The 25,278-nt window shown below is 39.8% G+C and overlaps 1 protein-coding gene across 8 annotated transcripts in view; it reads right to left on the bottom strand.

Moving 5' to 3' along the window:
- Positions 1 to 16,466: 16,466 nt before the first annotated feature.
- The window catches only part of DNASE2B (deoxyribonuclease 2 beta), a 32,851-nt gene continuing 24,039 nt past the window's right edge, over positions 16,467 to 25,278 (bottom strand). For all 8 annotated transcript variants that reach the window (XM_033066891.2, XM_033066892.2, XM_033066893.2 and 5 more), the window contains 5 exons: positions 23,930 to 24,107; positions 22,651 to 22,732; positions 21,487 to 21,648; positions 19,793 to 19,990; positions 16,467 to 19,237 (listed from right to left, as the gene is read on the bottom strand). In XM_033066891.2, coding sequence (XP_032922782.1) covers positions 18,882 to 19,237; positions 19,793 to 19,990; positions 21,487 to 21,648; positions 22,651 to 22,732; positions 23,930 to 24,107 — 976 coding nt within the window. In that variant the 3' untranslated portion in view covers positions 16,467 to 18,881. The remainder of the gene's footprint in view (positions 19,238 to 19,792; positions 19,991 to 21,486; positions 21,649 to 22,650; positions 22,733 to 23,929; positions 24,108 to 25,278) is intronic.

Below are 25,278 nucleotides of genomic sequence, written 5' to 3'. Positions count from 1 at the left end.
TCACTGAGTACTTACATGAGGAAAAAACACATTATCTTTCTCCCTCCTAGCAAGAGGGATGACAACCTCCTAATATTATTCAAATACCTTTTCCCCAAGGACTCACAGGAACAAAATAATGATACACAATAATACAAGAACTTCCTAGGGCAGGGGAGGGACAACAAAAAGACACCAGAAACACAGTGAGGAAGTAGAGATCACTGACAAGGTACAATTAGAACTTCAATAGAAGGCCCAGCTAATAAATGCGTGCATAGTATTACTTTAGTTTTTTCACAGAAGTTCCAAGGTCTTTTTTTTGTTTTAGCTATGAACTCTGTTCTGTACAAATAACATTTTTAGCAGGATATTCTTATTTTACAACTTAAGTAGCATTGTCAAGAAACCATTTTTTGGAAGAAGCTGCTTGGTTAAAAACAAAACAAAACAACTGAAAAAAACCCACCAAAACCCAAACAGCACTCCACACACACACACACACACACACACAAAACCTCTCAACAAGCAAGTTCTCTAGTGAATAGTGATGAATGAAGACATTCATTCCATGTCAGTACTTAGAAAATTTGTAGGAAAACTGCGTAAATTAATGCAGCTCGGTAGTGAAGCGTGATTTTTAGTTGTATAAAAAAACTCAAACAGTTGAAAAAATATTCTGTGATTAAAAATTCATCCAGGGAAAGAAAATTAAGCAAGAAAATATAGAAAGAGGTGAGAAAAGAGGATTAAATAATTTATCAGAGAACTCTTTTAGGGGTGTGCAGTTTTCTTGTTTTTCCTTTTTGTTGTTTTTTTTGTTTGGTTGGTTTGGGTTTTGTTTGTTTGCTTTTATGAAATAACCACCATTTTTCTATTTTTCTGTTTCATTTTTTTTTTAAATTTCATTACCTGAAGGTTGAGAGCACATACTACTTGTCTTCAACATTCCTTACACTGAACAAAATGCCCCAGAAAATGCCATGCTCCAAACCAACCAAACCACTGTCTGTGTTGGAAGAGAGCTGTGCCATACATGCCTGCCTGCCTGCCTTTTTCACTTGAAAAACAAAGAGCTGTTTTATATGTTTTTAATGGATTAATTTTGACTGTAGTTACATTACCTTATCAACATGTCAAAGCAATTCCCCTCTGAATCAGTAAGCCAGAATTCCTTCTGGTTGTTGTTAGAAGAGATAACCACCAGCTGATAATAGTAATTTGAAGATCACAAGATTCTGAGCACAGTTTGCAATGTCTCTGGTCTAAGGATTCTTGGTGTGTTAGCAGAATAGAGCTCAAGGGAGGGGTGACTGATTTTTCTGTAGGACAAAATTCCCCATATTCCACAGCTAGAATCAGTACTGCTGTGGATCTAAAATTGATGAGGAGAAGGGAAATACAAGCAACATGAGATCACAACGAAACAGTAAGACGTGAGGCCACTCAAGGTTCCCTCAAGGGTTAAGTGTGTTGAGGTCCACATTTCAAAACCTTCAGCAGGATCCTTAGGCTCTCTGTACACTCTGGTGGTGATGAAGAAGGGGAACAGGAGCAGGAGCTGGGGCCTGGCAGCAGCAGAATCCTGAACTAAGGCGGCCACACTCTTATTCTTGCAGTCACAGCTGGTTCTCCTTCACAGTGCTGTGTAGATAATGAAGTGGTACCCCAAAGGTCTGGTTTTGTTATGCCTGTAAGCACCTCAGCCTTGAGACTGTGGAGCAGTTTTGATCACATCTGAACCCTTAGCAGGTCCCTCAGGCTCGCAGCTTCTCTCTGGTAGGTGTTCCCAGGGGCTGCCTAACACCATGGAATGTGTAGCAAAGTCAGTGTTAGTGGTTTTGCTTAACTGGTAGTTGAAAAGTTAAAGAAGGATACAGAAGACAGGACTTTCCAGCCTCTGGAGATTATCATCTTATCTGTCAATGGAACAGTGAAACCACAAGCCTGCAGGTTTTTCTGATGAGAGAACTGTCATCAATCTTCCAGCCGAAGCTACTGCTGTGTTCGTTGAGTAAGATCCAGAAAATGCTGAATCAAATAGCTAGGCTGGGGCACTCTCCTTCTGAAAGGAAACAAGATTTGACTACTGGCCAAGTCCCAGTATTCTCCCTGTAGTTTACTTTAAAAGTTACACAGCAAAAAGCAAGTTATAGAGAGTGGATTGTAAACAGCTTCAGTTTCTCTGTGTATACTCTCATCTCTGGGCTGAAGAATCTGGTTCCTCCTACTCCTGGCCTGATTCTCTTTTTGCACAGTGAAGAATGGACAATGTGGTCTCACCAGGGTGGAATAGTCAGAGTGGTGGAAGATGCTGCTGTGGGAGGAGAATTTGTCTTTGAGCCCACCTCTCTTCAGCTGAGGAAAAAGTTGGGCATGGGTCCACCACAGCATGCTGTCCTATGAAAGATGGACATCTATACCATCATTTTCTGAGAGAAAGCCTGCAATTGTGTTTTGTATAGAGCCCAAGCCAGTGGTGCTTGGTATGTATTATTGTACCAAGCCATCTGGGCCTCCACTGTAGAATAGTCTCTTGTTTACCCAGCTAAGCATAAGCACAAAATAAATGCTAAACTGCTTAGCTCTTTCCACATTGTTCCCAGACTCAGGCATACCCAGAGCTGTTTCTCCAGAGGTGCATTTCATAGGGGAGCAACATTAAATTACCAAGTGCCTGTGCAGGAACTCCGTGGGTAGTTTTTCAGGATCATCTGTTTGAGGCTTAGAGGCTTGCATTCCTTAGTGGATCTTGTCTGCAGTCTTTTAGTTTCAGTGTTTTCAGTCACCCAGGGCAATCTCTAATGGATAAAATGGGTATTATGCGCCCAAAAAAGTTGGGTATTATTTAGTATTTCAGGATGAACACTAGATCTTACTATATCCTCTCAATGCCCTGCCCTCATCCCATAATACAACACCAAAAAAATATTATTTTCATATGCTTTTCTGGGTTGCTCTTCTTTACAGTACATGAGCTGCGTACAAACATTAAGATGCTTGTTGGAAAGAAGACCTAATGTCCATTATACAGATGGGAAAATTAAGTCTGTCAAAACAAAATTTATCAAATACATTTAGAATGCCCAGTGTAAGACACCTAAAGGTCATGTTAAAAATATCTATCACCATGCATTCAAACCAAAACTATATTCAATTAGATTCACAATTAATATCTGCATGCTGAGGATCATTTTAGATACCAGATTCCAGCGAATCACCCAGCGAATGAGGAATGCATATTGTGTGTCTAAAAATGTTTGGTGTACTATGGACAAGTAACAAGACCAAATGAATTTTGTTTTCATTCTGTAGTGCTCTTACTTTGTAAAGTTTCTTTACAATCTTCATGATTTTCTGTAAAAAGTCCTAGGTTTAAGAAAGCAAACAATGGTAAAAAATAACAAAGACCCCTCTGAATAGCAGCTTTATCTTCCCAAGTATTGACACCCCTGCCCACATCTGAACATGCTGAGAATGCCATTTAAAAGGACATTAAGAGTTTTGGCCCCTGTATGGGTCCTTAAGGAGCACCATTAGTAACCTGACTCCTTTTTCTGTGGAGTTAGCATTGCTGATCTACACCTGTTTCACTACACAGCCCAGCTCATCATTTCCAGAGTGGAAATACATTTTTCCACTCTGTATTTCACCCATTTGACTGTACGGATACTGTGGGAGTCTATGCTGAAGGCCTTCCTAAAGTCAAGGTAAAAAGCAAGCACTGCTCTTCCTCCTCAGTTGAGCCAGTCTTCCCATCAAAGGTCTGCCCTTGGAAAAGCCACATTGCACCATCTGTTCTCAGTCACCTTCATGTCCCTCGAGTGCTAGGAAATGTGATCCAGCAGTATTTGCTCCAGACTCATCCTAGGCACAGAGGTGAGGCTGACATACCTGTAGCTCTCCCGCTTTCCCCTCTAGAAGCCGCAGCAGCTCATAGTGCAACCTTCTTGCTGAAACATTGTGCAAAGTGTCCAAATGGTCACTGTCAAATGTCTCAGAAGGGTGTTTATGTGCATGTGCAAAGAAAAAGAAGCAGAGCTTTTGGAAGCCTGACTGAGCAAGATTTACATAATCTAAGGAAGAATTAAGCAAAGGAAAGGATTTTACAAAGAAGGCATTTTAGAAGGAATTCTTGCAAAAATCCTTGTAAATGCATTATTCAAAAAATTACAGAAATTCCATAGTCTGTTGCATACGAGTGTCCAGTTTTCAACTCATTTGAGTTTGAAAAAATGACTTTATGTATGGATGTCAACACAGTAGTAAACGTGATTATAACCAACATTATAATTTCTTCCCACAGGACTTATCAAGATGGCATAGATGGCCATTATCTTAATCTGGACAGATTGGCCTGGCTAGTACTGGGTATTTGATTTACTACAAGTGTGTCAGCACTTCTGGTTAGTAGATTATAACAACTAGATAATGCATTAATTGTATATTAGCTGGGGAAAAGAAAAAAAAAAAAGGATATTGGAGGTTGCTAGTGTTTCAAGTGTCTAGCATAGAAAACTGGAATACTTCCCCAAATACAAATTCTATGGACAATAAAATTGCATTTTGGCACATTTATACTTTTTGAGAAGTTTATCCAATAGTCACCCATGGCAAAGTACTGAAGAAGCATCTACTGTTTCCAACCTGGTATTTTGCTGAATTCACTGTGCTGCTTCTGGAGATCCCTACCCTTTTCTAAAGAATTATCCTGTAAAAGGGAAGATAGTCAATGGCAACATTTCATCAACCTTGTGGGTATGTAGAAAAACTTGTGTTTCTTGGGAGGTGTGGTTCCTTTTGTAGAAAGTGATGCTTGGATCTTTCTGCTGGTGCAATTACACATAGCTTGGGCTACCTTAATAAAACACTCCTTCATGTATGGAGGAAGGAGTTTATCCAAGATTAGAGTATGACTCATTTCTAGGCAAATATTTTCAGAATATGCTACCTTGTGTTTTCATTTTTAAAATTAAATTCCTGTTATTTTATATCAAGGCATGTTTGTGAAGTAGTAGCATAATTTTTCTGAAATAAATAGAACTTGATATGGCAAATAATTTCACTTGTTTTTCCGCATGCAGTTTGCTTACAAATAGGGAAGAATTTTCTTGCTGTTCAAAATTATCGCAACATAATCTGTAGGGGCTACTTCAGAAATAAGGGAATTATTTTGTTACACAGTAAAAGGTGTCAAGTGACACTATTGTTCCCTTCCCCTGGAAGATTGCTCTTAACTCCATGGTATCAACACACGTTTTATTGAGAATAAGCAAAATATTGCTTAAATATTTCTCTATTTTAATCCATTTCTGTGTCTGGCTGTATTACACTTGGCTACTAGTAAATACTTTGTATTTTAAGTCGAGAAAAATAGTCAGGATCATTGTTTACTTGGCATTATTAGTAAGAGAGAGGTATTTATAAATAGCTAGTTATAGATACTAGTTATTTTACAAATTTGTAACATAATACTTGCCTAAGAAACAGAAGCTGTAAAGTGATACATGATAAGAAATTAGTCCACAATCCTCCCAGAATCTTTAGTAAGGTGAGCTAACTTGAACAATGTGCATTTTAGTATAGTTAAGTGCAGGCTAATATTGCTAGGAAAGAAAAATGCAATGCAGTTACATGAGGGAGGGCTGCATCATGAAAATGACACAGAAATGCACACAGGAATGCTATTCTTGTGAAAAAATGTGAGGAGCACTGTAGCAATAGGGATTTTGCTGGTGGAACAGTAGGTCTTGCCCTGATACTGAGACAAAAACTGAGAAACTACGTGGTTGCTTTGGGATCTAGAAACCCTTTCTAAAGAAGTAACTTAAAACACTTCATCTCTTTAGCCCATAAATGAATCTGGGAGTAACTAACTCACCCGGAATTACATAAAGAGAATAATCATAGAAATCTTCAATTTAGCAGATAAATCTTTTAAAAGAAGCAATGTTTGAAAACTGAGTCAAGAGATATCTTTTGATTAAAAAACAAAATAAAAACAAACAGAAAACCCCAGGCCCTTGGGAAAAAAATGATAGATAGGCCTGTGAAGTATTCTTTTTCACATGAAATCTTTTAACCAAGGTGGTGGATTTTTTTCCAAAGGACACATCCCTCAATCTAATTATCACTTGTACCACAAAAAGGTCAGGCTGGAGACTTGTGGTGCTTTCTTCTGGCCTGAAAACATATGGCTATGAAACCTCAAAATGAATAAAAAAAATATCAAAACAAAACAAACAAAAAACCCCACAAAAAAGCCCTTTCAAATGTTCTATAAGAATTTTAGAATATTTTCCACAATATTCATATTATATGGGGTTAGACACTGCAATGAATGGACTTTTACAATAATTTAACAGGCTACATACATTAAAATTGGGTTTTTTCCCTGTTTGTATGTATTCCTATATTTTGATGAATAGTCATTAGAATGGCAGTATCTCATTAATTGAAGCTACCAAGCCCCTTTCCCCTGATAAGATTTTCTTTCTTTATTGGTTTATCGAATCTTTTAAGACTGGTATTTCAATGTTGGGTGTTCACCTCAGGATAACTTTCTGGAAAGCATATTCTGTATTTGGCAGTGACCATAAGCAATAAAAAACATCAAAAGCAAAATTACTGAAGCTAATAAATCAAATGCTAGAGCAAGAAGTAGTTCCAAAATGTCAGACAAACTTGTGGGCTAATATGAAGGGTTACAAGATTTCTTTCTCTTTTTTGTTACAAACTCTCAGTAACTGTATTTTTTTCTTATGTGTTGATAAAATATGAGCATGCTTTTGGACATTTAAAAGTGCTAATCACAAAATAATGAGGATAACAAGCAATGTAAGCAATGTACATTTACCTTGTAACATATAATCCCAGTGTCAGATAAACTCTTTTTTTCCATCATGCAAATGTAGCTCTTATTACTGAAACTCAAGCTGCACATAATTACTGGTAACAGAAAAACACCGGCGTTTACCTCCCACACACAAAGCCACACCCTGCCCTCCAGGAAATCCAGAGAGCTTCCTAAGAATTATTTCTAGCTGTGGCCTAGATTTCAGCCTCTTTTGTATCATTTACAGTGGAAGCTTGTCAGAGCCAATCCTGACTGGTGCACAGGGTTTGACTGAAGAAGGAAATTAAGCTCACCATGAAATCTGGTCTTACATTGGACCTTTTGTCACAGGATCTCTTCTGCTTGGTCTGCATGGCTCAACAAGTTTGATGCTTTACCCAATGCAGATTGATTCTGGGGACAATCTCTGTTCTCTGCAGTAGGAGACACAGGACAGAGTTTAAAGCATGTTTCAGTAAAATTTACATATGAATTGACAAGCAAGAACTAGCTAAAAAAATATGTCCTTTGTCTGTATTTCCAAACTAATCATATTTTCCTCCCGTTTGGAAAAACAGTTTATTTCCTAAACTTGCATGGTATTATTTATGAAAGAGAAGGCACGGCATGATTATCTTTGGCAGAAGAGAGTTATGCTCAGTGGTTCAAACCCTGTTTTTTTTATTTCACCAGGTGACTTTTAGATATATCTGGAAAGAAATGGCAGCATTCACTCTGATCCCAGGATTGTATCCATCAACTGACAATGCATCTGGCCATGGCCTCTGTTATTCAGCCTCACATGGAAATGGGCAGTACTGTAGTGCCAGTATGAGATTCAGGAGATCTGCCTGTCCTCAGTCTCCTTCTGCACAAATAGTGGTAACCTCTGATACATCCCTTTGAACCTGATTCTCTTACAAAATCACTGTGAAAGCATTTTTGCCTTATACAATTAAAGAAGCAGAATATATATTTCAGCAAGAACGAGTGCCCAGTAAATATCATAGGAAGTCCTCTGCTGGGAAGCAAAGTCACTGAAAAGGAATTCCATCAGATCACAATTGCTACTTCTCTGACATGGTGACCAGAATATGGAAAGTAACTCTGGATTGCCCAAACAAGTAAGTATTGAGAAAGGATAAAGAGGTTTATACTTCATCTGTGTCTGATACAATGCAAGGAAACGTGGCATGTTGCGTGGGATCTGGGTCCTAAATTCAAACAAGTAATGAAAAATTACAAGGATTTAATAGAAAAGGGATGTGACATGATTAAAGGATACTCTCCTTCTAATGTGGGGCTGAAGGAGTTCCACCTATTTAGCTTATCAAAGAGAAAGTTAATGGGGGCCCTTTATGTACCATTCTATGGTGTAAATATTCATTTAAAAATCCATGCCTTAGCTCAGGAAGAAAAAGATCCAAGACCTACAGTCTTAATTAATAGCTACCCATAATTAACCATTGAGAGGGTTACCAAGAATTATGGTAAATTTTCTCTTAATATTTATATCAAGATATATGTGTTCTCCTTAAGATGATACGATCTAGTTTCCACAGGGATGAGTTCAGGAAAATCTACTCTCCATTATGCCAGAAGTCAGACTAGAAGATCACACAGGTCATATCAGGCTTTCTAATCTGTTAATTAGATAGTTTATATAAATTCAGTTTAGTTGGGTCTGTGTTTTTAATAAACAGTATTTTTAATATTCCGTGTTTGACTGCAGCCTCACGTAGTCTCAGTTGGTTCTTACTGTATATGTGTGGTGGGACTTTGTCATCCTACCAGCACCTCCACCTTCATCCTTAAGTGTTGCATCATTAGCTTGTTACACAACCTGCAGTGTTGATACTGTTGATAGGATGCCAACCTCAAAGTCACTTAGAGATGGAGTGATGGCATTGCTGGAAATCCCAACAAAGCTGCTCTAGATCCTGATCCTCCACACAAGTTACTTATCAAGACCAAATTCTGTTGTACCTTTTTTAAAGCTTAAGTTAGAGACTTAAGAGCTTAAGAGACTGCTCAGAGCAGTCTCTTTACAGGTCTTTGTTGAGGATTTTTAGCATGTCATTCCAGATGTTTGGCTTTTTTTTTTTTACAACCACATGTATAATTTTCCAAGTTTTTATCTGGGCTGAGGCTGACATTTTAAAAAATTTTGTTCTCCCTTGTTCTTTCAGCTGTTATTTTGCTCAGTAGTCCTGGGAACAGCCTGCTACCCTGACAAGGATTAACCACATCCATTGGACATGCTGTTGTTTCTCTGGGCACCCCTTCAGCTTTGCATGGAGAGCAGCATGTCCTTAGCACCTTCTCATCAGGAAGCACTCCATCCTTTGGGGGACACTATGATTTCCTTTTCTTTGGGCTCAAGATCTTTCATTCCCTCAAGCCTGTTGGCAGAAATTGAAGGGGGTACCTCTGCTGTTTCAGGTGAGATGTCAGTGCCATACCCTCACCTACTGGTTGAGTTTCTACGTATTATTCTGCCTTAGGAAGAAGCAGGCACTCCACAACTCTGCAGTTCAAAACTCTTTGGAAAGTGCTGTTCCCTTCCTGTTTGCACTCATAAATTGTTTCCATTTTTCTCATTTCAAAAAGCAAGCTGCAGAAGATAACCCTCTTCACTTTTTTTGTTGTGCCATGTTTTGGTGCTAGCTTCCTGAACCTTCTGACCTTTAAATACTTCTTGCTTTTCCAAGAACTTTTAACAGCCGCTACCTAAAATGTCAATCTTTTTTTAAGAGCAAAAGCGTGTATTCTAATTGAGAATATTGGCTAAGTATGAAACACTTTAAAGGCTTGTGCCTTTGAATGTATTAGGTCCAATTTCCAAGGCTGTAGCGAATTTGCCAATTGCATAATTTTCATCTGTATTTATGAAAGATTACTGTCAGAAAGGCTGACTTTCATTTTTTAAGGCAATTCCTGAGAAGATTCTGAAAAATTCAGACTCACCCTCAGTGCTTCTGATGAAACTTTTACGGCTTCTTCTGACAAAGTAATGCTGGTAAGATAATAGCTTTGCTAGAGAGCTTTTGAAAACTGGTCTCTCAAGCTTAGAAAATCTGTGTGAAGAAATAATAGTTATCATTCAAACTTGATGTGAGACTCTAATTATTACTTCAAACACAACACAGCAACAGGATTTTTTTAATCTCCTTGGTACACTTCAGTAGCCACACCCACATCCTCTTAGAGGAAACATATTTCTCTTCTCCTGCATACTTTACACAAATATGTATTAATTTGTACAGAGCACTCATAAATTTGTTTAGAGTTTGGCTCTTCTAATTTTTACTCTGTTCATCTTATTGTAATGCTTTATGCAGTAGTACATTTAAAGTAAACATTTCAAATGCTGCGAGCCCTTGAAACTTCCCTTGCTTAGGAAAGACACCTTGTTTATGGCAGAAGTGGTAAGGGCCACAAAGCTGCTCAGTTTCACTTTGCCTTTACCACACTGGTCTAACTAAGCCAATCAGACCAGTTGTGCTCAGCAGTGTTGTGTTTTGCAGTGCCACTCGTCCCACAAAGCACTGGATTCATATTTCCAGAGAAGATGGAGACCGTGAAATACAGATTAGTTTCTTATCTGAAATACAGTGTTTCACCTTTCCTGTACTGTCTGTCTAGCTGACAGTCATTTCAGTTGGGCTACAGGCTAAAACCACAGACTCAAGTAGCATTATTATATGATTTTCAAAGCAGCCAAACCACACACTCCACTCCTCCTTTCTTAGACTGATTATATACGTGCTGGTTGTTAATAATAAGGGCACTGAAAACCAAAAGAAGTTAGCCTTAAAGAAATACTACATTTTACTACAAAAAAGTATTGAAATCCCAAGTTCTCTGTACCTGCAGGGTCCTGAGCAGTGCTTGCTCTTTCCAAAAACCCCAGCTGCATATTTTGACACACAATGTGGGTCTGACTTGTAAAATGCATAGGTTTTGAAATATTCTTAGAGTTTTCCAGGAGAGGCTTAAGATTCATTAAAAAATGTAATGTATGGAAAACATGCATGAACTGGTAATTTGTAGTCATATTTGTGGCTTTATTAAAGGTTGCCTGTGGAACTCTTTACACCCAGTGATGGAAAATCATCGCTGTATAGAACACAGACATACAAACATATGTTAAACACAGCTCTTTTAAAGGGGTTTTTCTGAAGGTGCTTGCCATTGATTTCCTGATATGGCTGCAATGGGCTGGGGCTGCAGACACCATAGGAAATATATGAAATATCATTAGAAATCAATGCAGAGGCCTTAGGGTACACACTCCCATGGAATGTTTTCTTACTTTCCTTGGAACTTGGTTTGTTTGAAAGAGTCTATGTTGTCAGACTTATTTTGGTGACCAGTAAATAATGAAGGACAGAGGGGGACTTTTTCTCACAGAGCTAAAATAGGACTATGAGGAGCAAATAAAGTCATGAAGAGTGTAGCAACCTCTCCAGGTTGTACATTATAAAAATTTTCATTCAGCGACTTGATACCATGTCATGTTATGCATCCCCAGGAATGGAAGAAGCACAAGGAAGGAAGCATCCAAAGGAAGGACAGGAAAACTAATTCTGCTGTTAGTACCTCTGCTCTTTGAATTTTTATTTGCTGTGTAGTGTGAGTACCAAAACAAGATCTGCAGAGATGTCCAGGAATGAGTTCCCTCATCCCAGTTTTCCCACATTCCCAGCATTTAGCAGGCTGTGTCCACCTAAAATATGTTCTTAGTCTTCAAGTGAGATCTCAAATCTTACTAGAGAAGAAACTATTCTTTATATCCACATCTCTCATCTTCTTCAGCTGTAACAACACAAATCAGAACTGAGAAGACAGAGCTTTCATTCTGCAAGAGACAGGCTTTGAAAGAATATCTTAAGCTACTGAGATGTAAAAAAATGGACCCGTAAAGGTGGGGATATCACTTCTTCCCAGTTTGGGCACTGAAAGTGCAGCCATGAGCAAAGAGAGACAGGAGGTTCATCTGTGCCCAGCTCATGTGACTCAGAGAGGTTCTTCTGTCAAGGCATGAGGCCTTTCTGAGGTCTGTCCTCACACCACCCTGCCAGTGCCAGGGACAAGGTCATGGTCAGGCCAAGGTCATGCAGCTCCTGCTGGGGACACGTTCATCGTGTTGGGACCACCCTCACTCTCAAACACAGTTTGTGTCAGAGACTGTGGAAGGTGCAGATTTCACCCTTCAGGTTTTATGGGTGATTCCTGTGTCTTTGAAGATCTGTTCCCACTGAAGATGAAGGCAAATTCCTGCTGATATTAATAGGGTTAGGATGTGTCCTTGTCTCTGGTTTTTTGCTGTTGTTTCCTTTGTTGCAGTAGACCCATTCCTTTATTAAAGTTTTTGCCTGGGGGAAAAAGAAAAGCTAGGTTGCTAAATAAATTATGAAATATTTACATTTGTAAAGCCAACCCCTTATGCCTAGCTCCTCCTCTGATATTAAGATGACACTTTTTATAGAGCTTCAGCTTCTATACTGCCATCATTCCTCTGTGGGATCCGAGACCAGGAGGTGACAAAACAGCCGCCATGAGCCAAGTGACAGTAAGTAATACCCAGGAATGATTGCTGATTTTGATTCAGTGCTGCGAGAAACTATTATATTAGACCAGTGAGGGTTTGTTTAGTGCAGGACAGCAAAGCAGGATCAGAGATGAAACTGAAAAAAACATAAAACTGGGGAGGTTTCTAAGCAAAGCTTGATTTTTAACCTGACAATAAAAAGCCTTATGTCGTACAAAATACCCATAACAATGATGATCCCAGGAGCAAAGTGTTAAAGGCATCAGTTGGCTAATCCCTATGTATGTTCTTTTTGCTTTCTTTTGTATTTGTATTTACTTCTTTTTGCCTGGAGTACTCTCAATGCTACAAGAATGAATGCAGCTCACTTTAGTGTCACCAGCTGTAATGAAATGATCTACAGTTACTCTTGTGAATGTTTTGCATCTCTTGTTTTCATTCTACTTGTACATACACTTTAAACCTTAATAGTAGCTTTCTTCTTTTTAAAAAATGGTTTAGTATGTTGTTCAAATATGTATGGTTCAAACTGGTTAGCCTAGCTCATGCATTTCTCCCTCCTACTTTTACCTGTTTAATTCATTTGACTTTACCTTACTCCACCTCTTGTAGGTTTGGAAACAGAGAGGTAATGACTTTCTTGGGTGTTGGTTTATGCTGTGTTTTTTTACCACTTGGCTAAGTCACTTCAGTTTATGCCTTTTGCTTTTATCTCTGTGTGGTAGCCTATGGAGACTGTATCTGTAAAATGGGTAAATATTAAGTAACTATCACAGTAAATGAAACATCCTGTTATCTGGATTTTTGCACAGCTAACTCCAAAAGTTTCTCTGTCACCACACTCAAGGTCTCTGACTCCCTTGGTGTTGACCATTATAATGTTCCTTCTGCTCTTCCCTTGCTTCCCCTCTCTTGCTTACCTTCAGTTGTCTTGTTCTCTCCTCTTCCTTTCTCCTGCAAACTACTTTTGCTCCCATTTCTCTGTTTCTTCCCATCTTTTGGCAGGTTGGTGAGTGTATGGGAATACAACTGCACAAATTGTCCCTATCTGCTGTGAAGTGTTTCTTTCTTTGCAAAATGTTCTGTGCAAAATTTTTGGTTCCTTCATTCTCACCTTGACTTTCCTGAAAAAAATATTTGGTATAGTTAGAAAGCAAGAGATTGAAAGATAAGATTTTTTCCTTGCACTGTGCCTAGGATTTACAAGGTCAGGATGTGAAATGGAGCAGCTTTCAGAGCAGGGAAGGAAGAGTTCCTGAAATTGTGCTGAAGTGGAGGACAGTGATGCTTACCATGTTTCTACTAGTGCAAAAATACATTTTTAAACTGCGCTATAGTAAGAGAAATAGTGATATTTGGCTGACAGAACATTAGCCCAAAAAACAACCCTGGAAAAAGGCAAACACAAAAGTGCCCTGGAGCTAAATACTCTCACACTTTAGAAAGTCATAAGAAAGCAACAAAAAGAAAACACTCGGTGACACAGCTTTTAGTGAGCTTTTGGCAGGTTTTGCAATGTAATGGAGAAACTGTACAGTGCTAAAATGTGATAAATTTGCAGGCATTAATACATGTGAAGAGAGATTTTTTGATTACTGTATTATGATGCACAACTCTCTGGCTAATTTGCATGCAACATTTCTATGGTTAATAAGTGAAGCAATGCTGATAACTACTGTACTACAGTGAACCACTTGCAGCAATTGCCAGCACTTCAGCATGCAACATTAAATACTATGCTCGGCTCCTGTAAGCTCTGAATATTTGAAAATCAGTTTGCAGTTCCCAGGCTGCAAAGTGATCAAAGAATGTTCCTTACTTTTACCCCTCTTACAGAGAACCAGAATAGTCAGCAGATACTTTGTGTAGAAATGTCAAGCAAACACAAATGAAAAAAAATAAAATCAAAAGAACTTACTAAAATAACTTGAGTAAAAATGTACAGGTCTTTATAAAAAGCAAGATATATTTTTCAAGTCCTAATGTTTCGTACCTAACAGTTCTAGTAAAATGAACATTTCATATATGCACAGAATAGCATTCTCTCAATAGCAGGATAAATCATTTAAAAAACATAAAGATAAGCATACAATGGGTCTGCATTAAAAAGTTATATTATGCTGTCTGAATCCAAGATCTGAAAGTGCTACAACTGATTTCTTGGTTCAAACACAACTTTTTTCACTGCATTCAAGCTGAATTTGTAAGGATTATGAGAAAATTCAGAAGATTAGATTTATAATCTGGTATCTCCAGTCTAAATGAAGAAGTGTCAGATATGTGACACATATGGTAGGCAACTCAGGGTATCAGGATATCTAAGATATTACTATCCTAGCTTGGAATTTCAGATCAGGCTCTCTGCCTTGTACTATAAAGAACTTTTTCCCTGCTACAAAGGGTTTTTTCTCACACTTAGCCTAACACAAATTTGTTCATCCCCATCTCATTTTTTAATTCCTGTCTTTATAAGAAATCTCTTGTGAAATTAAAGAGGTGCATCATAATCTTGCATCACACCCTGAGCACAGCTAGACTTTGGCTTACTGAGCTTTCAGATGACACTGCCAGCACCACTCTGCCTCCTGAACATTTTACTGCAGGCATGGGCAGCTTACACGCTCTGAAGCAATTACTATATTAAGTACCCAGTGATGTATCCTTCCCAGAAACTGAAAATAAGGTATAAAAGAAATCCGCACAATAATTTATGGGCGTTAACATATGGGTGTAAGTTTCTCTGTGGATAATTATGTGGCTATGCTAATAACGCCAAGGATGCTTTGATAAATTTAAAAAAAGTTCTCACAATGATGTTAGTGAGCATTTCATTAGTCAGACACATGCCTCAAGACCCCTGTGACAAGACAAAGCACCAGGCTACATTAGCATGCCCTGAAGAAGGTTCCCAGCTCAGAGAAATTGCTCCCAAAGTTTCCTTTGACTTGCTGGCAGGCAGCTGGCATGGAGCCCCCAAGTCCTTGAGAAATTCTCCAACACATTGCTCATCACTCCCATCATGAGAGCTCAGGCTATGTTCAGTTGCTGTGGAGACACCAGAAGCAATTCTGCCACAAAGGCTGCCCTGTGAAGTGGGCTCAGCCTGCCATGCCTCTGCCTGTTGTAATTGCCCAGCTGGAATTAAACTTCACAGTTTAAACTTTTAAGCCTTCAAGATTTTTTAATATTTTTAGCTTTTCTTCAATGTCTAATCCTTTGACCTCTTGCATTAACTTTGTGCAAAATTGCACTGTTCTAACACAGCAAACCACTGCCCTACTGACAGACAGTTACCAGCATTAGGGAAGCATCCTCAGGGATATAGGGGTTTACAGAAGAACCCGCCAGGTTTTTTGAGCAGTGTCAGGGAGGCAGAGTCCTGACCTTGCTCTGGGGAGGGCAGGAGACACCCTGGTGTGGGGGGTTGGATTTGGAGAGGCTGTGTCTGCATTTCCTGCGCCCTGTGAGCATGTCAGGCGTGCTGGGACTGAGCCTCGGCCTGTGGAAATGATTACACAGCAATTTATACCAAACAACCACCCTACTGCTGTTTGTTACAAACTTGGCTGCAGTACAGTAATGTTTAGTGGATTAATAATGTTTGCTTTTGGCCTCTCCTACTCCCTCGGCAAACAGTTTTCACATACAATAAATGTTCTCATTTAGTCTAACTAGAACAGAGCCCAAGGGTCAGAATAGCCAAACCTGCATGCTGAGAAGAGACTCCAGGTGTTCACACAAGACAGCAGCTTGCTTCCTTCTCCATTCCAGGGTCCAGTGTTTGGGCCTTTCTGCAGGGTGAGCAGGTGCCCCTGACACTGCAGAGGGGCCACACCACATGTCCCCTTTTGCAGGAACCAGTCCAATCAAAAAGGTCACAGTGGGCAGCAAAGGCAGCACAGAATCACTGGGACAGGCAGATATTCTTGAGTGTTTGGCATCTTAAAGTGAACAGCATATTTTAAATTTAAAAACTTTATATACATATAATAGACAGAAAGTAAGTATTTCACACAGGGCATGCTCTGAGGGCACATTAGATTGAGTAAGTGGCTTATGGTCTTGCATTTTCAAAGAACGTCTTGGAGTTACAAACCCTTTAAAAAATCTATATGGTTTATTTTGTTGATTATTAGTCTCTTTAGGGAAACCAAGAGTCTGCCCATGTTTCATAACATGTGTAGCAGAAATACAAGGATATGCAAATACATAAGTTACACAACAAAAGCAAAACTGAATTAAAGCTGTTTACAGTCAAAAAATGAGAGAACCAGATCTGCAGCCTTTTTATTGCTACACCACTGAAAGGAGTGTGTGCTTGTAGCGCTGTATAGTGGAGCTGTTTGTCTGCATCTTCCCACTGCTCTTTATGCCTCCTCAGTTACAACTAAAATGGAGGCAACCAGTCTTTGGTATAATGAAAGAAAAATGTTTAAGTAGTCTTGTAAAGCTTTATGACAGCTATTAATTGACCAAATAATTAAGAACAGCAATCAGCACTTATTTCAAGTGATGCACTGGTAACTTCTGGCCTGGGGAGCGGCAGGCTGGCAGCACTGTTGTGACAACCAGTGGGACAGAGACTCTGCTATTGAACCCTGTAACCCAAATGCTGTGGCTGAGTATTCGAAAATACTACAAGAAATACAGGTTATGCCACAGATACAGGTGCTCTCTGACACACACGGTGAGCTCGTCAGCACTGTCTCCAGTGGAGGATTTCTTGCCAGTCCTGTACACTGAAGTTCTGCTTACACAAAGCTGTGGGCAAGAAACAAGAGCTCAGACAGGCAGGTTAGGTTAGTGTCTGCCATGAAAAGATAGGCAAGAGAAATTAATTTTGTCTTGGCTTATCTAAGCAATACCCTACCATCCCATGGCGCAGTGCTCTGTGTCACTGGCCATTTTCGCTGCCACAAAAGGTGTTGCTTGACCACAGCTAGGAAAACAAGAAGTAAATATGTAAAACAGTTTGACAGGCATCAGAGAAAGAACATTATCAAACAAATTATTTATCAAATGTTATTGGGTCATATGCAGAGAAAACAAAAAAAATTTTGCAGGATACCTAAGCAACAAAACTATTTTCACTGAGCGATGAGACTCAAGCTAAGAGCTACCTTCAATCCAGACTGCCTAATTATGAAAACTATTTCTGTACAATTCCCTTCCTTATGCAGGCCCATACATTATTTCTATCTCTTCAAGAAATATGCACAATTTTTTTCTAAAATTAATTCTTTTGACACTTTGTGCATTTCATTGTTTAGCTGATTGTTCAGGGTGAAAAGGAAGAGAAATCTGTGGCAACTCTTGTGGTTGTGGGGCATTTCTTTATACCTTGTTCCATGGGGGGTCAGTGGTAGGGACTATGAACACAGCAAAACAGAAATATCAGTGGGATAGCCAGATCTTCAGACTGGAGTTTATAGCAGCAATTCAGGAAAAAAATAGCTAGAAACAAATAAATGTATTTAGGAACACATTAAACACAGATACACTTTTGAAATCTGAACACGAGAGTCTATTGGGATTTTGCAAATCAGCTTTGTCTTTATAGCAAGATCATGCAAACTTCAGGTCCTAAGCCTGAGACTGGAGATATGGAAAATTAACAGCCACAATTGTTGTAATGTGAAAACATAGGAAAAATAACATCTTTCTTCAAATATAGTCTTCTCTTTATATTTTTTTCCTAATTGTCTCCATTGTTCCTTTGGCAGCTATAAAACATTTTAACCAACCACAAATAACTATACAGATGGAAGAGGGAGAATGTAAACACACCACTGTTACTCCTTATCTTGCTTATTCATATTTTGGAAATGTTTATTTGTTTATAAAATTGCTGTATGTTAATAAAAGCACTAGAAACATTCCAAAGCTATTGGTTACAGAAAATTTAAAGATGATTTAAAGTCCATTGATTCTCTAAAAATTAATCACATTAAAATGAGGCCTTCCTGTTCTCAGATCTACTCCTCTCCCTTTCTGGATCTAATTTTCTCAGCTCTTCTAGAGATTCAGCCCAAGCTGAGCAGAAATGCTGTGACTTGTCTCAAATGTGCCAGAAATCCAGAGCAATTTTGAAGTATTTGGGGGTACTTATCCATGCCACCTGCCCAGTCCTGACAGCCCAGCTCATGAGAGAGTTTCTGTTGTCCCTCCTGTCCCACATCCAGCGCCACTCCCAAGGTGCCCAGGGATGCCCGTGCAGGGTGTTCTCAGGGATGTGCTTTGCTACAGCCCCATCTCTCCCATCCCATCCCAGTGGGGATGGTGAGAGGAGCCAGGGGAGCAGAGCAGGCCCAGCACACACCCCCCCAAGGGCCCCCACCACAGGACACCAGCTGCTCTTCACCTGCACACCATCTGCTCCTACAGCTAACAAGGGGATGGCCCAGCACATCTCAAACTCACGGGGTTGCTTTTCAGAATGAAAATACAGATCAAGGGAGACATTTCCTACAGTCCCATGGAACAAGGGCTGTGCTGGTTGGCAGGAAGAGTTGTTTATAGATCTCTGGGAGCAGAAGTGCAGCTTTCATAGTGGATTACTAAATGCCTGAAGGCTTTGTAGATCTGTTCGTTCTGGGTACAGATGAACCCACCACTCCTCCAAGCTTGCTCAGCAGCACGGTTCAAATCCCCAATGCACGTCCACTGATCTTTGTATTTCCTTGAAACAGCCCATTTGGAATGATCATTAATGGAATGAAAGGTGGAGTTCAATGGCATTCCTATTACATTTATGTTGTAGACGTGGTAGTCAAGAGAGCAATTTGAGTAAAGCTTTTCGCCAGAACGCTGCCAAGATTCAGCCAACAAATCAGTCTTCAGCTCCTGAGCCATCCAGGCCACATAGATATCTGTGGAATAACACAGGGTGAGGGCAATCAGTGTTTCATGTTCCTTCATTTATGAACAGACTGAAAAGTATAATCTAAATTGTGTTTCTTTCATTGTAATGCATGAAGTCGGCCAGAGAGAATTTTGCCCCCTCCCCTTATTTTTACTTTTTCAGAAGTTCATTTCTATTTTTTATCCTTCTAGTAAACCTGTTTACAAACAGCAGGAAAAAAAGGAAAGGACAAAAAAAATTGCAAGCCTTCTTCATAACAAAAACCTCCAGATGATTCAAAACCGCTATTTCTTCTTTGCTGTTACTGTTGAATAATGGAACATAATTTTCTTGAAAATCTAATTGTTGAATGCCTTAGGATGGACCACACAGCATTTTGCTTTGTGGGGCTGAGAGAACATTAGGATGGGACAGCACACCTTGCCCTCTGTGATGTACATTTCTGAAGCTGAACTTCTTTTTTTCCCCCTCAGAGAGAATATGAATTTTAAAATAATTTACTAATTCTTATTTTAAGAATTAATTGAGAATGTGTTATATAGTCAGTAAAAGGTTCTCTTACCATCTATGAACAAGTGTGACTTTGCAAAGTGGAGAAAGGTTTCCCCATGAGCTGACTGGAGCTTGGTGAGGTGGCGCAAGGGGACCGAGGGCAGCCTGGACTTTGCACAGAGTTTCTGGAGATTTGGGAGGTCAGCTTGGAAGATGTCAGGGATGGAACAGCTGTAGATTCCTGGATTATAACTCAGCATCTGCTGGTCTGAGAAAAACCCACAGAAATGAACACATGCAGAATTAAAGTGGGTTAAAGAAAAGCAATCCAGAGAGCAAAGTTCTGTCTTGGACAGAAAACCTAAATCCTTCTTAATTCATCCAGGAGATAAGTGGGGAAGATTAAATGTCAAAGTATCTTATTTTAGCAACCAAGATTTTGTGTGTTGCTTTGTATTCTGACTGGCCCTGCAGCACAAAGACTGGCTGGGAGAGTATGCTCAGGCTTTCCACTTACACCTCATTATTTCTAGCAGAACTGGTAACTGGTGGTCCTGGTCCACAGCCACTTCCACCCATGCTCATCTTCAAGCCTCTGCAGCCACAGAGCACACAGACACCACGTGTAAATCCAAACCTGTCTGTATTTACAGGAGTAGTTTCCAGTCAGTTACACCTGCCAAGCCAAATGCAAACAGAGGAGCTGCCAAAGGGTCTAGTTTGGTTTTAGGAAGAACAAAACTTTCAGCATCTGGACTGAATCTGCAGAAGAAACCTCCTTTTCTCAACAGAGCACAGCTCAACTGTAGAAGTACATGGACAGCATAAACAGCAAGGGAACAAAGGGGCTCATTAGGTGAGCTCATGGAAGACCAGTCCATCAGAAACATTCCAGTCTTTCTAGCTCAGGAAATCCCAGAACCATAAATTAGCAGAAGCCGGGAGTATGAGGCAGGAAAAGCATTAGCATATGTATCTCATTTTTTGTCCTCTTCTGCTAAAGACATGCATAGATGTGTTTCCACAAACAGGAACCTGGGTTAGATAGCTCTGAGGTGTAGCCAGCCTGGCAATTTAATATGATTTGAGGTCTGTAACTGAGTGAAGAGTGAAAAAACAGCGTGAAAAGAGTTGAGGAACATGCCAGTATGACTTCTTGTAATGTCTTTCAATAGTCCCTTTTCAGGATTCCAGTACCAGTTACCACTGCCAGATGGTTCTGAATCTTGCAGCTATATTTTGTTGGGTTTTGGGGGTTTTATATATTTAGTATTGGTAATTTTTGTAGCAAAGAAATACCTGGGAAAATTCTAGGTGCTATTTATTCCACACTTCAGATTTCTGATGAGTCAAGGCTACTACTCCAGTACAAACATTGGTTGCCTTACATTTTTAGAGCTGCAGATGACTGTTGCTGACTGAGCTATTACTGATAAAAATTGTTAATCATCCTACTTTGTATTTCCAAAGCATTCTGTTTGCATGGCCTGAGTTTACTCTTGATGTGCACTTGTGACTATTATTACCCTGATAGACCCCCACAAGGAGATGAGAACAGAGTGGAAGAGTGAATTTCCCAGATTCACACAGGAAATCTTTGGATAAACGCAACTGAAGCCAAGAATGCTCTTTCCAGGCCCCTCTTGGTTTCCCAACATCACAAAAAAAGGTCAAGAACAAGGAATTTTTGAGGTGAAACCTCAAGGAAAGCAATCAGAGAGGTGTGGTGGGACAAAGGCCTTCTTAGGGAGAAGTTTTTCATACCTATTTCTGTGAACTGATCATATTTGAAGGTTATACAGATGGCTGTCTGTCCGAAGGACTCCCCAGAAGATGGATATCCGTAACCATCCTCAGGGCTGGGAGGGAACAGGGGCACACTGTGAATCACCCAGAAGCCTTGTGATTTATCCAAGAGCAGAAATCCTGTCAAAATAAAAGTTATAAAAGGAATTAAGGAGGAGAAAACACTGAGATGATCGAACTGTGCCCTACTACTTTGGTTTTGCTGCTGCAGATACCACATTTCAATGTGTTAATGTCTACAGTAAGCTGTTCCAGAGTAGATTAATACACCATAGGAGACACTAATATTGTATTAAAATTGCATCAGTTCTTTTCTGCATAGCTCAAACTGTCATCAAGTTTTATTCGAAAAAAATCCTCTCACACCCCCTTCCTCTGCTCAAGTTTTGTCTTCAAGAGTTCTGACTATTTAGTGGTTGTGACCCTCTCTCCATTGTTTATCTTTCTTCACTTTAAATATTCACTAGATAAGGGGAAACATTCTGTCAACAGCATGTCTTCTTTCCCAGACCAAGCTGTCCCCCATGGGGAAGCAGCAGAGAGACAGGCTATGCTTCTCCCCTCCAGGGAGGATCATGGCTCCTGAGCTGTGCTCACTGCTGCAGCCTGAAGATACAGCCCTGCAAAATGTGCTCATTTCCATGTCAGGCTGGGCAAACCCCATCTGCATCCTCAGGGGAACATTTAAACTCCACTGGAGTTTACACTTATTTAAAATCATGATTTTCTGTAACTGCATCCTACAGTGCTTCCATGATCTTGGCAGCAGTTTCTTGTCCCAGAAAATCTGGAGGGGTTTCTACTGAGGGCATCTTTCCCTTCACATCTTTTACTGCTTTGCCATCAGGCACAGGATGGTGCTAAAAGGATTTGTATTAGTTTCAACTCTTGAAACAAAGAGTCCATAAGGCCCAAGATTCTACACCCAGCACAGGTATAACAAAACCAAAACAGAGGCTGCAGCACAGGTAACTACAAAAAAACCACACACCATGCAAAACACTCTTCAGTTGTGCTTTAGGCATATCTAAATTAGATATGGAGATAGACAAAGAGACAGACAAGTAGATGCTACCCACAACTTTAGAAAGACAAAAATATTATTTGGGACTCTCCCTGTACCTTTGGTGTGTCCACGTTTCGACCCTTTGGAGTCTGATTCAGGGATCTCATCGTTGTATATTGCATATGCAGTGGTGTTCCTCTGCAGAGAAACACACATTTCTGAAACACGACATTCAGTAAAAGGAAGCCATTTAAGCAAACATCTGCTGGGAACAGAAGAAAGAATTCAGGATTCCTCTGTGTGAACATCACGAGCCTAATCCTGCTCCCAGTTCAGCTGCACAGTCTCCACAGACATTACAGTAAAATAAACCTGAAGACTCAGCATTAGGGCCTCAGCTGACATGAAGTGGAAGTTCTCTCAGTCACTGCAGCAGCCCTTTCCCAAGGGTTGAATATGCTTGCTAAGCCAGTTTACATCATTTAGTGGGCACTTGTTTACAAAGAGGTTCCACTCTCTGTTTTCTGGGATTCTCTCTGATTTAGCAATCAGATCTGGTAAAAATATTTGCTGAGTAAAAATAGACATGACAACTGTTCTTATGAAGGGCAAGCAATTAAAGCTTTTTTGTGAAATATTTGCTTCAAAGGAGTTGGGACATGCCACTCCTCCCAATATAATATGAGTTTGCAAACAGTTTATTACAGCTACAGCAACACCTGGGAGAGGTCAGTCTTCTGGACTGCCAACATTTGAGTGACTTCTGAGAGTCTCTTCGACATACAAATTGATTGCACCCCACCACAAATCCACAGGAGAAATGCATAGACACACCCTGACTCCCAACAATACTACATAGATGGGCAAAAAATAATTATAGGGAGATCTTGTGATATTTTACAATCACTTCACACAAATGTAAGTGAGGTGTCTCAGTGTGGGAGCAAAAAAGAAGGTAAACAAGCAGCATATCACTGCTGGAGCAGTCACAATGATTTCAGAGGGATGATGAAAATTCAGCTTTGATTTGAGTCAGAGTATGAAACACATGCACATAGGACGTTTTAGGACAAATGCCTGTAACAATTACCACTGACCTTGGTTTGAATTCACACCTTCAGATATTGCTCAACATGAATTGCAGAAAAGAAGCCAAAGGGAGAATGTAAGAGCGCTCTTTTTTTGATGGACAATACGCTAACTAGAAATTACAAGTTTGAGGATTACCCTTATTGTAGCCAAAACTGCAAATAATCTGCCCAGGTGCTCCTCCGCTCTATGTGTTTTAGCAGATCTACTGGTCAGACTTGACCTTACGTGCTTATTTTGGGTGCTTTCATGTCATCTGCATATAATACCAAGTAACCACACTAACAAAAATGAAATGTCACTTGCCTTGGACTCAAAGGTCTCATACAGTTGCTGCAGTGTTTGTCCCAGAGCACCATGTGTCATGTTGATGAGGTATTTACCGAGCCGCCACTGCGGAGCCAGGGCATCCATGTACAGGTATTCCAGTCCCAGCATGGGAATCTGTCCTTTGGCATGCTTTGGCAGCTTGTAAAGAGCGAACCTGCAACAGTGAAGAGCAATTGTTTTTTTACCACCACCCTGTTTGAATGCATAAATCAGTATCTCCTTCCCTGAGAAGGGTGAATCCAGGGATGCCTGGGCTGGAGGGGGAGCAGTGTGGACATCAGCTTCAAAACAATGACCCAGCGAGGAACCAGCTACAGTTTGGCAGCACAGCCCCTGTTGCACACAAATTTGTTCTGCTTTTCAGCAAGCAAGGGAGGCTGATTCAGCACCAAACTCCTTGCTGTGGCCAGGCTGCTGTCGGTATCCCTGAAGAATCTGAGGTAGCTTTGGTTGAGTTCATGAAATCCCTATTGCTCCTGGTTCTGGTAAAGGACCCAAACCCAGTCTAACATTCTCCCAGAACAAATAATTTATACATTACATAAATAGGATTTTATATGAAATATTTAAAATTAGGTATTTAAATTTTAAAATGCATTGCATTATGTTTACAATAATCACAAAATAAGTATAAAGCAAAATGATAAAATGTGGTTCCAATCCTACTTATCATAACAGGTTTGCACTCTGATGAACTGTTGCGGACTGCAAATTTTCAAACCATTAGCCAGGAATACAAATCTCTTCAAAACTGTAAAGTACTCAATATTTTCACTAAATGGCTCAGTTCCTACTGAGGTTCCTGATAAAGTAAACAAGTTTTCCCAGTGCGCAAATCCATGGGATTAATCACAATGTAATTAACTCAGCCACTTTCTCTGAGGGCTGTAATTGAGTAATTTGCTATTAATGTCAACAGTAAGGACTGAGTGGCATTATTTTCAATCTATACTATTTAACAGAAATGCAGCCAGTGCTTAACCCCTCAAGTATATCAGGAGGGGTAAACCTTGCCCAGTTGACTTAAAGGCTCAAGTTGGTCACAAAAGACACCTCCAAACACAGGTAAGAAGTGGTAGGAAAACATTTTGCTAGAGAAGAACATTTAATTCATGGGAAATATACATGTACAGGCAGAAAAAAACCCACACACACCAGTGATGGTAATGGTAATCCACCTGCATTGACACTGACTGAATGATCTCCCTGAAGTATCTTAGGAGAAATAATTTCTGATAGCAGATCACAGAGAAGAAAGTGATTTATATAACTAGGCCAGGGAGAGTGGTCTATGCCTATACATGCACCAGGAGTCACAACAATCC

Source organism: Catharus ustulatus, chromosome 9 (genome assembly GCF_009819885.2).
Source record: "Catharus ustulatus isolate bCatUst1 chromosome 9, bCatUst1.pri.v2, whole genome shotgun sequence".
In the NCBI taxonomy this organism is placed as follows: Eukaryota; Metazoa; Chordata; class Aves; order Passeriformes; family Turdidae; genus Catharus; species Catharus ustulatus.
The sequence above is the reverse complement of the archived record's forward strand: the minus strand, read 5'-3'. Positions and strand labels throughout refer to the sequence as shown.